The sequence below is a fragment of the Lithobates pipiens genome, unplaced genomic scaffold (assembly GCF_037356315.1).
Source record: "Lithobates pipiens isolate NorthernLeopardFrog02 unplaced genomic scaffold, aLitPip1_a1.2 Scaffold_3, whole genome shotgun sequence".
Lineage (NCBI taxonomy): Eukaryota > Metazoa > Chordata > Amphibia > Anura > Ranidae > Lithobates > Lithobates pipiens.
Window position 1 is genome coordinate 75868242 of NW_027507790.1, and position 16025 is coordinate 75884266.

The window sequence follows — 16025 nt, forward strand, 5'->3', positions numbered from 1 at the left end:
AACCCCCCCCCGTGTGTCTTTATAATGCAGCCGACCCCATGTGTCTTCATAATGCAGCCGACCCCCCGTGTGTCTTCATAATGCAGCCAACCCCCCCCCCCACGACAATACTCATATCCCTCGCTGTCATCCAGATGGAGGCAGATGTGTGTTCATCATGCTGCTGATACATCGAAGTGTGAGGAGTAGGGAAGAGCTCAGGCCTGTTCACGTGGACCAAGTGCAGAGCATGCCAGGAAGTCGGCGCAGCGCTGCGCTAATCACAGGCAGTGAGCCATTGCCCGATCTCTGCAGCCGCACATCGGGGCAATGTCTCACTGATTAGCGCAGCGCTCTCTTCCTGGCGGGCTCTGCATGTGTTCCATGCAAACACACCTGAGCTCATCCCTAGTGAGGAGTTAAAGAGGAAGTAAACCCTGATGAGTTTACTTCCTCTTTCATTCCCTGCAAAGGCAAAGCATAATGGACTACTATGCATCGCATAGTAGCCCATTATGTGTCACTTACCTGACACAGGAGCCAGCGAAGTCGCCGCTGTCCCCTGTAGTCCGCCGCATCCATCTTGTTGGTGGAGTCTTGCAGCTCCGCCGCTGTCATTCGGCGAAGCCGCGATGACGTCACTCCCGCGCATGCGCACGGGAGCCGACACGCACGGCAGCTCCGTCGCTGAGAATGCCGCGATCAGTGCGCCGCTGTCTACGGCGCATGCGCCGTAGACAGCGGTGCCCATTTTCGGGCAAATATCTCCTAAACCACGGGAGCCGACACGCACGGCAGCTCCGTCGCTGAGAATGCCGCGCTCAGTGCGCCGCTGTCTACGGCGCATGCGCCGTAGACAGCGATGCCCGTTTTCGGGCAAATATCTCCTAAACCATATAGGTTTAGGAGATATTGCTTGGACCTACAGGTAAGCCTTAATCTTGGCTTACCTGTAGGTCAAAGTGGTTTGTAAGGGTTTACAACCACTTTAATAAAAGTCAGATGTGTGTTCATCATGCAGCCGATACATCGGTGTGTGAGGAGTTAATAAAAGTCAGACGTGTATTCATCATGCAGCTGATGCATCGGTGTGTGAGGAGTTAATATAATAATGCAGCCGATGCATTGGCGTGTGAGGAGTTAATATAATAATGCAGCCGATCTATCGGCGTATAAGGAGTTAATAGAAGTCAGAGGTGTTGTTCAATAGCTCTGCGCTCGGTTTCTTGGGTCTGAAACCGACGTATGCGCAGTAGCGATAAGGGATACTGCTTTTCATGGGATGCCAATATTACTGCTATACCGGAGACAAGCCAGCTATGTCACACAATTCAATGTGCCCCCTTCCTGTATCACTATACCCTGCAGCGTATCCCTCATCAGATTTCAACTTCCTGCTGACCTTTTTTTCAAAAGACAAGTCCTGATTGGTTAGGATTCCTCCCTTTGCTGTTGTCCTATTATAGGGGGTTTCTACTATCACTCCCCTCTCTGTTGGCTCCATGCAGACTGACAGAGGTTGCCCTGCCCCTACCAGCAGATCTCGGTGTCCCTGACCCAGTACCCCCACTACTACTTACACACCTACACCCTCTCCCTATCCCTATCATTGTGCTACCCCCGCCCGCACACCTACACCGCACACACACGGACAAGCACCGTGCATAGCACACTTGCTGCTCTACACAGTGTAGCGGTGCCATTACATTGTACGTCACTTCCGCTTCCGGTCTAGCGGAAGCAGCATGTGTCTTCCCTGCACATACATACACACGTTGGGAATTGTGGTGAATGGTCGGTAGAAGTAATAGTAAGTGTCGCTTCTTTTTGTGGTATGACCGTGCTGAGCTGTACATGTGCAACCTGCCAATACCAAGGCAGATGACACCGAGCATGCTGGAATACAGCCTCTGCTGGCTGGGGCTTTCACACACTATAGTAGTACATTTCAATGATAACCCTCACACAAGGATGCCATATCATGTTGATCTATGTAGGTAGCATTAGATTACATAGACTAAGTGTACTTTTTTCTAGTTTTTGGGTAGAATAGTGAGGGGTTAGAACCTCATTCAGCTTTTCCTTGCTGTGTCCTCACTGGTTAGATTCGCCCTCTCTCGTTCTGGTGACTACAAACTCGGGAACAAAGTGAGTGACAGTCCCATGTTTGGATTTGTCACCAGATCAGGGGTAGAATGGAACTCTTCCATGGGGGATCCATGTTTTAGGGATTTACATCACTTCTCCCTAACATATGCAGGAAAATCCTTTAAATCAGACACTGATGGTAAAATATCCTGACTGGGATTTAACCATTTTCTGCACTATCCTAAATGGGGGAAAAATAAAGTACAGTACTTTCATTGTACAGTACAGAACAACAGGCAGATACTGGGTTATAGGGTGCTATGTGCAGGGTCTATGATCGTCTGGCCTGTGTCCTGTACTCCAAGGTCTGACATCTACGTTTAGCCCTAGTTCATACTAGAACATGGTGTGGGAAACCTGTGATCTGTGTGTGTCTCCTGAACCACATTCAAAACGCACTGACCTGGCGATCTGCAGCAGGTGTCAGTGCCATAAATAAAAAAATATGTAGCGCTACCCTCTTTTTAAATAAATAAAACACCTCTCAAGTGTAAATCAATAAACTAACTATAATCAATACATATATTGCTGTGCAAATATACATGCAAAACACAATTATGTGTAAGAAAGTGCAAAAACGCCTATATCTAGCGTGATACATACAAATAGCGTAGAATGTGCAAATAACGCAAAACGCTATGTGACTAAATCACAAAAAATCCAAAAAATAAGAAATAACTAGAGTGATAAAAATAATAAAAAAAAAGTCCATAAAGAAATGCAGAGATTCAAACGAATATTCCAGTGCTATTCAGTAGCTCAGCATTCAGATGTGATAGTGTGTGTAAAAGTCATGCCGTGTAAACACCAATGCAAACGTGCTTTACAAAATTGAAAAAGGGCAATCCACCTTCAGTGCTACTCCAGTGCACCCCCCGTTTCCCCCAGCCTCTCACCTCAATATCAGACCCCCTCAGGGTCAAACACACTTGTGGGGGAAAATGCAGATGTGGCTCCTTTTGGTAATTCATACAGCTTCACACATATGCTCCAATATCACCGGTCATAGGGAAAAGAAAGGGGACTCTCATGTGCAGTAACGTAATTTATTCAAAAACGACATAAAATATCCACTTACATTAAAATTTGAATCTCGCGCTTGAAAACAGATAGAACTTCCGGTCTCGGCCGCGACTTGAAGTAACGAACGTGACACCTGGCTCCTCCCTGATGAAAAAGTCACGTGTCTGTGACACAACGAGTCAGGGAGGAGCCAGGTGTGTCACGTTCGTTACTTCCGGTCGCGGCCGAGACCGGAAGTTCTATCTGTTTTCAAGCGCAAAATTCAAATTTTAATGTAAGTGGATATTTTATGTCGTTTTTGAATAAATTACGTTACTGCACATGAGAGTCCCCTTTCTTTTCCCTATGACTGGTGATATTGGAGCATATGTGTGAAGCTGTATGAATTACCAAAAGGAGCCACATCTGCATTTTCCCCCACAAGTGTGTTTGACCCTGAGGGGGTCTGATATTGAGGTGAGAGGCTGGGGGAAACGGGGGGTGCACTGGAGTAGCACTGAAGGTGGATTGCCCTTTTTCAATTTTGTAAAGCACGTTTGCATTGGTGTTTACATGGCATGACTTTTACACACACTATCACATCTGAATGCTGAGCTACTGAATAGCACTGGAATATTCGTTTGAATCTCTGCATTTCTTTATGGACTTTTTTTTAATTATTTTTATCACTCTAGTTATTTCTTATTTTTTTGATTTTTTGTGATTTAGTCATATAGTGTTTTGCGTTATTTGCACATTCTACGCTATTTGTATGTATCACGCTAGATATAGGCGTTTTTGCACTTTCTTACACATAATTGTGTTTTGCATGTATATTTGCTATATTTGCACAGCAATATATGTATTTATTATAGTTAGTTTATTGATTTACACTTGAGAGGTGTTTTATTTATTTAAAAAGAGGGTAGCGCTACATATTTTTTTATTTATTTGATCAGATAGTGTGGAGAGCATTATTTTATGTTAGCAGCTTCCTTCAATATTTGTTTTAGTATTAGGGTAGGGAGTTTTTTTAGCTTTAGGGTTGTGCGCACTAGCACTTTATTTTGAGGTGTCAGTGCCATGGTTACTACTCCTCAAATGCAGTGTGTTCTATCGATATGTGCATGCAGGACGGAGCCGCACTCACACACATTTTTCAGCGGGAGAGAGAATGTCACGGACACTATTAAAAGCTATTCACAGAGCGGAGGGACACCATAGTTCTCATTTTGTGCCTCACTGGGGCAGGGTTTCAGCTTTAGTGTCTTGGTCAGTGCCTGTGTCTAAAGGCGGGTTGCAACACAGACAAAACCTGCACTTCAACACAGCCACAAGCCACCCTGCAACAGTAAGGCATAATGTAACGACACTACAGTGTCCCCCTCCACTCTGTGAATAGCTTTCAATTGTGTCCATGAAATTCCTTGGTCCCATCATTCCAGCTGATCGGGAAAATCGGCTAGAGTGTGGCTCCATCCTGCGCATGCACGGGCACTCTTCGACGGAGGGCATATATCGATAGAACACCTGCACCAAATCGCATTGTTCAAAAGTAGTGTATGGACTTCTTTGGTACAATGAGATGTGATTTGAAAAATGAATAGGTTCAAATCGCACCGCACTGAATCGTATGTGAGTGCACAGTGCATTCCTGTGTGATTCATAGTGTAAACGTAGCCTTAAGGTGGTTGTAAACCCTCAGATATACCCAGTGAAGTGACTGGCCTCAGGTGATACATAGAAATGAAACAAATCCCCCTACAAAAGTTCTATCTGTCTATCTGCAGTCTTCTCTCCTCTACATCTGTTTCAAAGTGCTGAGTTATAAAGCTTCTCTGAAAATTCAGAAAAAAGGGAGCAGAGAGCTGAAGTTACACACTGCAGACCTCAGTGAGGAGAGGTCTGAGAGCCGATTGGAGGAAAGAGACTCGCCCCCTTCACACAGGAACAGAGCCAAGGCTGTCAAACAGCTGAAATCCTTCCCCTGTCACCGGTTTTATCTTGGTGTCAGGAAAACTTGTCTGTAGTTATTCATGTTGATAGTAGAGGAATGAAGCAGCAGACAGAAATAACACTTAGTGCTCTTAATTAAGACAAGTACACACAATAGAAGGATATGCTTTGTCCATATTTAATGTCTGAGGTTTACAACCACTTTAAAGCAGAACAAATTCAACGATGTAACTCTTACATCCATAGCATGCCATGAATGATAACTGCTACAGTTACTAGTGGGCTTATGTTAGCGCTCAGTTGAACTGTCAAGCCATCAAATAGCTGATTAAATGTGCAGCACCATGGCAGACCAAACAGAGGATAGGATGGCAGCATCCCTGACTATAGAGAATAGAAGGGTTTAGTTACACTTCAACGAATCGCCTTTTACTATAAAATAATAAATGCACATTTTTTTGAAAGTAAAAAAATGTCTATGTATTTTATTTTTTTCTGGAATCTCTACACACGAGCAGAATTTCCGTCGGAAAAATCTTGAATGTTTTTTCCAACTGAATTCCGCTCAAGCTTGGCTTGCTTATACACAGTCACACAAGAGTTTGCTGAACTTTCGACCGTCGAGAACGCGGTGACGTACAACACTACGATGAGCCGAGAAAATTAAGTTAAATGGTTGCGAGCATGCATAGGAATTTTGCATGTCGGAATTGGTACAGACGATCGTAATTTTTTCTGACTGAAAAATTGAGAGTATGGTCTCAATCTTTTGCTGGTGGGAATTCAGCCAGCAGAAGTCCCATGGAGCCTACACACGGTCGCATTTTCCGACCAAAACCTCTCATCTGTCTTTTGCTGGCTGAATTTCTGATTGTGTGTACAGGTCTTTAAGCATTGCACCAGCAATCAGCAGATCACTGGTGGTGCCATGCAGGACTCCTGAAGATCTGTCAGTGTATCTGTGTCCATACATTGTACAGGCAAGCGGATACAATCTGTCAGGAAGAGTCAATGAACTGCCACAGCACCGTGGTAGTTAATTATAAGCCAACAGCAGCAAAGGTTGTTGGGAACTGTAGTTTTTCATTCACAAAGGACTGTGAAAATATTTTTTTCTAAATTGTGACAGCCAGCAGTGGGAGAAGTTTCCCTACTAGCTTTCGTAGCAGGGGGGGGGGGGGCAGGGGTTGCGGGGAGCAGTTTGTTTGTTACATGTTACACCCTAAATATGGGTGTAATATGTTACAAAAGAAGAACTTATCCTTTAAAGTGTTTTTAAAGGTTTTTTTTTGTTTTACCTGCTTTTGTGCAAGGGTTTTGCACAAAGCAGTCCAGATTCTCCTTTTTCTGGGGTGCCTCGCTGGTGCTTCTGGCTCCTCCCCTTCATCGGGTGCCCCGAAGGAAAGCCACTTTCCAAGAGGGCAACCATGCAGGCTCGCTCCCGAGTCCCAATGCTACGTCCATTGACACAGACTGTGGGACACGGCCCCTCCCCTTTGTGTCACGCTGCTATCAATCTTTCCAATGAGGAGAGAGAGACTGCATTAAGGTGAAAAACCTTGAGACTTTACAACCGCTTTAAAGCGGGATTCCACTGTCTTGATCGTTTTTTTTTTTTTTTTTTGCACACTGACAATCATTATTATAATTAAATCTAACACTTACTTTTTCGTTTTTTCCATCCAGCAGCATGCTTTTTTGTCATTAAAAAAGATTTTATAAAACCGTCTCCTGACGGTTGTCATTTTGCCTGTGGGCATGTGAAGCCCACAGGCATCCTCTTCCGGGAGAGTGCGCTGATAAAAGACCAGCATGCACCACCCGTTCGATTAGATCTCACGCATGCGCAGTCAGCGCTATATCGAGCGCCGTTGTAGTGTCATATTTTGCTGCCTGTTGGAACGCACGGCGCGAGTGTTTGGAACGCATCGCGCATGCGCAGTACGCAATTTCTGGCGGCAACGTCACTTCCGCAGCATCCTGGGAAATGGTGACATACTTCTCCCAGGAGCCTTAGCGAGCCGGGCTGCCGAGGGAAGTGACGTTTTTAGCCCGGGCAATGGAAGAGGCAGATTTCGTGGGACCACCTAGCAACCGCAAGAAATAGGTACCGTATATACTCGAGTATAGGCCGACCCGAATATAAGCCGAGGCCCCCAATTTACCCCCAAAAAACTGGAAAACTTATTGACTCGTGTATAAGCCGAGGGTGAGACAATGCTGTCCATCCCTGTGTGTGTGTCCGTCCATCCCTGTGTGTCCATCCATCCCTGTGTGTGTATCCATCCATCCATCCATCCATCCATCCCTGTGTGTGTGTGTGTGTGTGTGTGTGTGTGTGTGTATTCATCCATCCATCCATCCCTGTGTGTGTGTGTGTGTGTGTGTATCCATCCATCCATCCATCCCTGTGTGTGTGTGTGTATCCATCCATCCATCCATCCCTGTGTGTGTGTGTGTGTGTGTGTGTGTCCGTGCAGCCGTGTGTGTGTGTGTGTGTGTGTGTGTGTGTCCGTGCAGCCTTGTGTGTGTGTCCAGCCTACCTGTGTCCCAAGCCTCCGTCCCGAGCCGCCGTCGTCCCGAGCCTCCTCCGACCCGTGCCGTGCCTCCTCCGTCCCGTGCCTCCTCCGTCCCGTGCCGTGCCTCCTCCGTCCCGTGCCGTGCCGATGGATCGCCGCTCTTCTCGGCGGCCATTCTACAATTCAAAATTCCGCCTCCGCCTGTGATAGGCGGAACACTCAATTTCCCAGCAGCCTGTGTTCCGCCTATCACGGACATCCTCTCATACTCGTCCGTAGTATGAGAATGAGCGGATGTCCGTGATAGGTGGAACACTGACTGCTGGGAAATTCAGTGTTCCGCCTATCACAGGCGGAGGCGGAGAAGGAGGCGCGGCTTTTAAATTTTAATGTCCGCCGTCTGTCTGCTCGATACGCTGATCGAGCAGTCAGACAGCGGTGACTCGAGTATAAGCCGAGGGGGCACTTTCAGCCTCAAAAAAGAGGCTGAAAATCTCGGCTTATACTCGAGTATATACGGTAAGTAAAAATTTTTTTATTATCCAATTAATTTTATTAAGACCCTTTGCTGCACATACAAGTTAGGTTATATTTTTGGTGGCAACACCCCTTTAAGTCAAAAGTAATTTTTTTATCTTTACATTTATCTTAAAGAATAAGTTCACGTTTGGGAATATGTTACATGCTACACCCATTTTTAAGATGGATCATGTAACCTCTTCCCAATGCTGCAGCTGCTGCCCGATTTTCTTTGTTTTTTCTCTTGCACAACAATGGAAATCGCGTTATTCTCTATGTTTTCCTTATCCCTGTTTATATCACTGCAACATGGTGCAGTGCGATTTTTGAAAAAGCGCAGGTGCTTATTTTAATCCATAGACCTCAATGGGAAGCATGGATAGCTCGCATAAAATTCATGCACAGTGCTCAGCATAAATAAGAACACCCCAATAGGTTTGTCAGACAGCCTTCACTTCTCTTCAGAATCATCATTTTCTATGGGACACTATGCTATAAAATGCTCCCACAAATGTGGGCCATTGATTGCAACCAAGATTTGTTAAAGCGGAGCTCCACCCTAAAGTGGAGCTTCCGCTCATTGGAACCCTCTCCCCCTCCGGCGCCACAATTAGCACCTTTCAGGGGGGTGGGGGGTGCAGGTACTTGTACAGTACAGGTATCTGCACCCACTTCCGGCATAGATATCTGCAGAATCTACGCCCCTTTCTGCAGGTCCCCCGCTGTCTGCTGGGAAACACACGGATCCCAGAGACAGCGGGGACCATCCTTGTTGCGCAGCGCGACTCGCGCATGCGCAGTAGGGAACTGGGAAATGAAGCCGCAAGGCTCCATTTCCTGATTCCCATAGCCAAGATGGCGGCGGCAGCACCCGAGAGACGATCGAGAGATCGGCTTCGGGTGCCGACATCACGGGCGCGCTGGGCGGGTAAGTGTCCTTATTTTAAAAGTCAGCAGCTGCAGTATTTGTAGCTGCTGGCTTTAAAAAAAAAAAACGGCGGAACTCCCGCTTTAACCACTTGCCAAACGGTGCACGCCGATGTACACCGGCAGAATGGCACGGACAGACAAATGGGATACAGGTACATCCCTTTAAATTTGCGCCGGGCCATCACGTGCGCCCCACCGGTGCACGTGTCGGTCGGAACCTCCGTGAGTCTGAATGGGTCCTGCGGACTTGATCGCCGCTGGGATATCTGCGATCGCCAAACAGGGAGATGCTAATGTAAACAAGCATCTCCCCGTTCTGCCTAGTGACAGTGTCACTGATCTCTGCTCTGTGTGATCAGAGCAGAGATCAGTGACATGTCATACACAGCCACGCCCCCCACAGTTAGAACCACGCCCCTAGAACACACTTAACCCCTACACTGCCACCTAGTGGTTAACCCATTCACTGCCAGTGTCATTTACACAGGAATCAGAAAAAAAAAATTTTATATATATTTTTGGGTGATATTTATTACAGAAAAATGTAAAACATAATGCGTTTTTTTCAAAATTGGCGCTCTTTTTTTTTTTGTTTATAGCGAAAAAAGAAAAACCGCAGGGGTGATCAAATACCACCAAAAAAAAAGCTCTATTTGTGGGGAAAAAAAGGACGTCAATTTTGTTTGGGAGCAACATCGCACGACTGCGCAATTGTCAGTTAAATTGACAGTGCCGAATTGCAAAAAGTGCTCTGGTCTTTGGCCTGCAAAATGGTCCGGGGCTTAAGTGGTTAATTTGCACACACAAAGTATTTTTCCTAACAAATTAATTCAAGACCATGTTGCAAAAATGAATGCACCCCAATGAATGTCTTAGGTGCAAAGCTACATTTTAGACAACAAAATCCCAAATGACAAGAATAAAATGACATGTGATTGTAATTATTCATTAACCACTTCCTGACCGGCGCACGCCAATGTGCGTTGTCAGAATGGCACGGGCAGGCATATTGGCATACAGGTACGTCCATTTTTAAATGCCGCCCTGCCATCACGTGCCAGTCGGGACCCCCGTGAGTCCAGTCGCAGGTCCCGCAGACTCGATCGCCGCAGGGATACCCGCAATCGTCTCACGGGGCGGCTTGAACGAGGAAATGCCATTGTAAACCGCATCTCCCCATTCTACCTAGCAACAAGTGACGCTGATCTCTGCTCCATGTGATTGGAACAGAGATCAGTGTTCAGTAAAACAAAGCCCAGCCCCCCACTGTTTAGTAACACGCCCCTAGGAACACTTAACCCCTACACTGCCACCCCCTGGTTAACCTCTTCACTGCCAGTGTCATTTACACAGGAATCACTGCATTTGTATAGCAGTGATTGCTGTATAAATGACAGTGGTCCCAAAAATGTGTCAAAAAATGTCTGATGTGTCCGCCATAATGTCGCAGTCACAATAAAAATCGCTGATCGCCGCCATTACTAGTAAAAAAAAAATATTAATAAAAATGCCATAAAACTATCCCCTATATTGTAAACGCTATAACTTTTGCGCAAACCAATCAATAATTGCTTATTGCGATATTTTACCAAAAATATGTAGATGAATACGTATCGGCCTAAACTGAGGGAAAAAAAAAGTTTTTTTATATATTTTTGGGGGATATTTATTACAATAAAAGTAAAAAATAATGCGTTTTTTTCAAAATTGTCGCTCTATTTTTGTTCATAGTGCAAAAAATAAAAACCGCAGAGGTGATCAAATACCACCAAAAGAAAGCTCTATTTGTGGTAAAAAATAGGATGTCAATTTTGTTTGGGAGCCACGTCGCACGACCGCGCAATTGTCAGTTAAAGCGACGCAGTGCCGAATCGCAAAAAGTGGTCTGGTCTTAAGCCAGCAAAATGGTCCGGTCTGTAAGTGGTTAAAGTGTCCAGCAGACAGTTGATTAAAAGAAAACCCTTTCCCATTTTATGCTGTCAACAATGGCACCACATGGAAGAGAAATGCCAAAAGGCCTGGGAAAAGAAATGGGTTCTTTACACAAGAAAAGTGAAGGCTACAAGAAGATTAGCAAAGCTTTACTTATTAGTCTGAATACTGTAGCAAAGGTGATCCGAAAATATTACTAAGATAGAAAACCACAGCCATCTGACAGAGATGTCCAGGCTATCCGTGGAAATTAACACCTCAACAGGAGTGTCTTCTGATGAGAAGGGTTGAAGAAACTCTCCATGCAAGTTCACTGTATTTAGCTAAAGAAGTAAAAAGCCAAACTCAAGTGATTGTTTGCCATGACACAATATGGCGTACACTGCAGAGGAATGACATGCATGGGTGTCATCCACGAAGGAAGTCTCTCCTAAAGCCCATGCACAAAAAAGCCTGCCTAGAATTTGCCAGGGCCAATGCTGAACAAGAAGACTACTGGGACTATGTACTCTGGAGTGAAGAAACCAAGATAAATGCGAAGCAGTATGCAAAGATGAAGCGATCAAACCACAATGAATAAAGGGTACCACATCCCAATATTGAGTATAACAAAGAATGAGGGAAGAGAAAGGGAAAAGGGGCTGGAGGGTTACCAAGCCCCGGGACTTTTAAACGGCACCCAAATAAAAAAAATAAAAAATAATACCCACAAAAATAATACAATCGTTTTATTTAATATTTAGTGAAAATTTAAAAATGAAATTCACAGATCAATAAATAATCAGTCTTCAAGAGAACAAACTCATGGAAATGTAATGTAAAGGTAATGTTCTTGGATACATTTCCATGAGTTTGTTCTCTTGAAGACTGATTATTTATTGATCTGTGAATTTCATTTTTAAATTTTCACTAAATATTTAATAAAATGATTGTATTTTTGATTTTTTTCTATTTGGGTGCAGTTTAAAAGTCCCGGGGGTTGGTTACCCTCCAGCCCCTTTTCCCTTTCTCTTCCCTCATTCTTTGTTAAACCAAGATAAATGTTTTTAGAACTGATGGCTTCAAAACTGTATGGTGTTGCAAAGATGAGGAGTACAAAGAAAAATGCATGGTGCCTACAGTGAAACATGGTGGTGGCCGTGTCCTTCTGTTAGGCTGCATGAGTGTTGCTGGTATCAGTGAGCTACATTTCATTGATGGTATCATGAACTCATAGATGTACTGCTCTATATTGAAAGAGAAGATGCTACCATAACTCTGTGCCCTTGGTCGTCATGCCCTTTTTCCAACATGACAATGATCCAAAACACACATCTAAGGCCACTGTTGCATTTTTAAAGAAGAACAGGGTGAAAGTGTTTCAGTGGCCAAGTATGTCTCCTGATCTGAAGCCAATCAAACACCTATGAGGGATTCTGAAGAGACAAATTGAGTATCACTCTCCATCCAACATCCAGACTCTAAAAGAGGTAGTTCTTGAAGAATGGAAAAAGATAGAAGTTACAATTTGTCACCAACTTATTTCATTCCATGCCTAGAAGACTTTGTGCTGTCCTTACAAGTCATGGAGGTCATACAAAATACTAGATGTAGTATTTTTTTTTTTTTTTGTGGGTATATTCATTTTTACATCAATTTAATTTGAGTAAAACTTAAGATTTTGTGATCTAAGTTATATACTTTCATGTAATGAGCTAAAGAAATGTTTTATAAAACTCTGTTTTGTCTTGAAAATTGTTCTTGTGTTCACTGAGATATTGATTAAAATCTTACTTTTCAAAAGGGGTGTACTCATTCATGCTGAGCACTGTACATGCATTTTAGTGTATTTTTGGCTGAGTTTTGTGTATAAAATTCAGTCTGGTCCTGCTACAAAAAAAAGCTTAAAAATGCATCAGAAATGTGTAAAAACACATTACACAAATTCACTGAAAACAAATGATTATGTAGCAGAACTGCTCCCTCCTATCCTTACAGCAAAGGAAACGACCATCTTAGTCGAATCTGCCTTTGCCATGATGCTGCACGTGTGATCCATTATAACCCCAGCCATTTGATGCCTTGACAGTGTAGAACACAAGCAACTGTGACCGTTATTATTCACGGCATTCTTTTAATGTAGGCATAGTTTTGGTAAACTGTTAAATTGATGGGTTTAGTTCCACTTAAAGAAGAAGTAAACTTCCTCTGCTAACATTTACCTATAGATAAGCCTATAAGAAGACTTAGCATTTAGCGGATATTTATATTACATGCAGTGACATCACTGGCGCATGCGCTCTGAAGGAACAGACACAGGTGCCGTTCCTTCCAAGCCCCGTGCCAAAAGAAAAAAAAAAAACTAGACATGCACTACTTTGTTTTTCAGCACTGCGTGTTGTGATGCAGTATGCTGCACCACAACCCACTGTGGTAAATAGGCATGAAATGTCACTTTGTTTTTCAATAAAGTTGAGAAAAAAAAACAAACCATGCCATGCAACGTTTAATAAGAGTTAGTCAAGCACAAAGAATTGCTCTGATATAAGTGTAGAAAAAGGAGGTATATCTAGACATGGAGGTGACCTCAACCCTGGTGGGGGAAAAAAACGACTCAAATAGTGTAAGGGAGAAGCAACCATGACCGTATAGAATGTGTCCAGCTTTAAATAGCCAGGGAGGGGAAGGATCATGACTGTATCTATTTTATCAGGTGTAAAAATGAGCCATCACAATTGAGGAAGGTACTGTTTAACTCGGGGGTGACTGTGTTGGAATATGTAAAGTGGTAGTAAAGTTTGCCCCCCAAAAAAGTAAAAATGGTCCCCCTGCAGTATTATACCATAATGTGCTAGTATGTACCACAAACTAGCATATTACGGCAGACTTAGGCCCCTTTCACACATGCGGACAGTATGTCCGTATTTCAGCCATCCATTTGCGGGTGAAATACGGAAATACATGCATTCCTATGGGATAGCGGGTGTCCGCAGACACCCAATATCATCCGCCTCCGCTTTTGTCCCATTCTGCAGACGGAGGAAAATCCTATTTTTCTATCCGTCTACAGAGCGGACCGGATGAACACGGACACAGCAGGTGTTGTAAATGTGATCTGCGCTGTGCATGTGCAGCTCAGATCTCCACAGACAGCCAGGGAGAAACACTTATGACAGAAGAGACCAGTAGTCATAAATGCAACATTTTCGTTATCTTTTATCTTTACCTATAACCCTAACCCTTATTTAACCATGTAGCCTCTTGTGAAAAATCATGTTAAGGACCGCAAAAATATGGTTATTTGCAGGACTCTCACCATGGGTAAAATGAGAAAGAAGCATAACTGGAAGGCGAGGCAACAAGTAATGTCCACAGAAGATAACCCCTCAGATCCCAAGCAACATGTGCAAGTGGAGATTGAAGGTGAGACCCCTGTGTAAGGTATAATATAAAAATGCTTTAGAATTAGTTAGAAATTTTACCTTATGTGGTTATCTATTTTAGGAGCTGAGCAGATTAAAGGACTGGATAAGAGCAATGCACTAGTCTTACCTTCCAAAAAAGGCAAAAAGAAAACGATTCATGAGAATGTTTCTACAAAAAAGCCTTTAAGCCGAAAACAGAAGAAGGCACTGCAGAAGGTTCTGGAGCAGAAAGAAAAGAAGAGTCAGGTTAGTGTATTCAGAAATATGTGCTGTCACTTAGAACAGAACCATATACATATATGGGGAGATTAACAAAAATTGGTGCACACAGAATCTGGTGCAGCTGTGTATAGTAGCCAGCTTCTAACTTTAGCTTGTTCAATTAAGCTTTGACAATACAACCGGGGTGTTGATTGGTTAGTATGCACTAGGGATGCACCGAAATTTCGGCCGCCGAAAATGCCCTTTTCAGCAATTTGCCTAAAGGAAAAAAGTCAGATAATTGAGCCGAAAATGGGGTGGGGGCGGAGCCTTGGTGCCGGCCTTCATGTGGGGTGTATAGCGCAGGAGAGCCGCCTCCACCGCCTGGTTGAATAGAGCGCCGGGAACATCGACATACTATGTCGCCAGTCTCCGACCAACTCCTGTACCATGTCGCCAGTCTCTGAGCATCTCCTGTACCTGTCGCCAGTCTCTGAGCATCTCCTGTACCTGTCGCCAGTCTCTGAGCATCTCCTGTACCTGTCGCCAGTCTCTGAGCATCTCCTGTACCTGTCGCCAGTCTCTGACCATCTCCTGTACCTGTCGCCAGTCTCTGAGCATCTCCTGTACCTGTCGCCAGTCTCTGACCATCTCCTGTACCTGTCGCCAGAGTCTGACCACCTCCTGTACTATGCCGCCTGTCTCTGACCATCTCCTGTACCATGCCGCCTGTCTCTGACCACCTCCTGTACCATGCCGCCTGTTTCTGATGTGTGTGTGTGTGTGTGTGTGTGTGTGTGTGTGTGTGTGTGTGTGTGTGTGTGTGTGTTGAAAAAGATTTATAATTTTGTTCAAGCAGGTCTTGAGAACGGGGCCTCTGGAACACAGAACACCTCCAGAGCTCACCCCTAGCCCACTCATTGGTCAGTAATGGAGCAGTAAGAGATGTATCAGTCATCACTTTGATCTCTGATCCCTGTAAGCACGTGCAGGGTCTTCTTGGAACAATTTATTTTACTATTTGGAGCAGCACGGGCACTCCCTATCTGCTACCGAAACAAAATCAAGTTAGGCTGAGTGCTTCTCAACCATTCACAAGAAGCCTTGTATGGTATCATTGAATATAAGGCTGAAGCTACATACAGTTTATATGGTGCTGACAGTAGCCACAGCAATTAGTAAAGGCAGTAATTGTCTCTGGCTAAAGCTACATACAGTTTATATGGTGCTGACAGTAGCCACAGCAATTAGTAAAGGCAGTAATTGGTTTGGGCAAGCTTGGCCCAAACAGATTATTTGAAGTTGAAATAATCATAGAGTTGGTCTGTAATAATAGAGCAGGATTCTCTGGCTAACAAAGGTAATACCAAGCCATTGTAACTTAAGCTGATCTTATTTAAACAGCCAGTGTCAAATGGATAGAATAACGTAGCTG

General features: G+C 44.2%; 1 protein-coding gene across 2 annotated transcripts in view; it reads left to right on the plus strand.

Moving 5' to 3' along the window:
- The first annotated feature begins 1643 nt into the window (after nt 1-1643).
- The window catches only part of DHX37 (DEAH-box helicase 37), a 108121-nt gene continuing 93739 nt past the window's right edge, over nt 1644-16025 (plus strand). The window contains exons 1-3 of one of the 2 annotated variants that reach the window (XM_077461824.1): nt 1644-1789; nt 14272-14387; nt 14469-14635. In XM_077461824.1, the coding sequence (XP_077317950.1) occupies nt 14282-14387; nt 14469-14635 (273 nt within the window). In that variant the 5' untranslated portion in view covers nt 1644-1789; nt 14272-14281. The remainder of the gene's footprint in view (nt 1790-14271; nt 14388-14468; nt 14636-16025) is intronic. The other variant, XM_077461825.1, reaches the window with a different exon arrangement.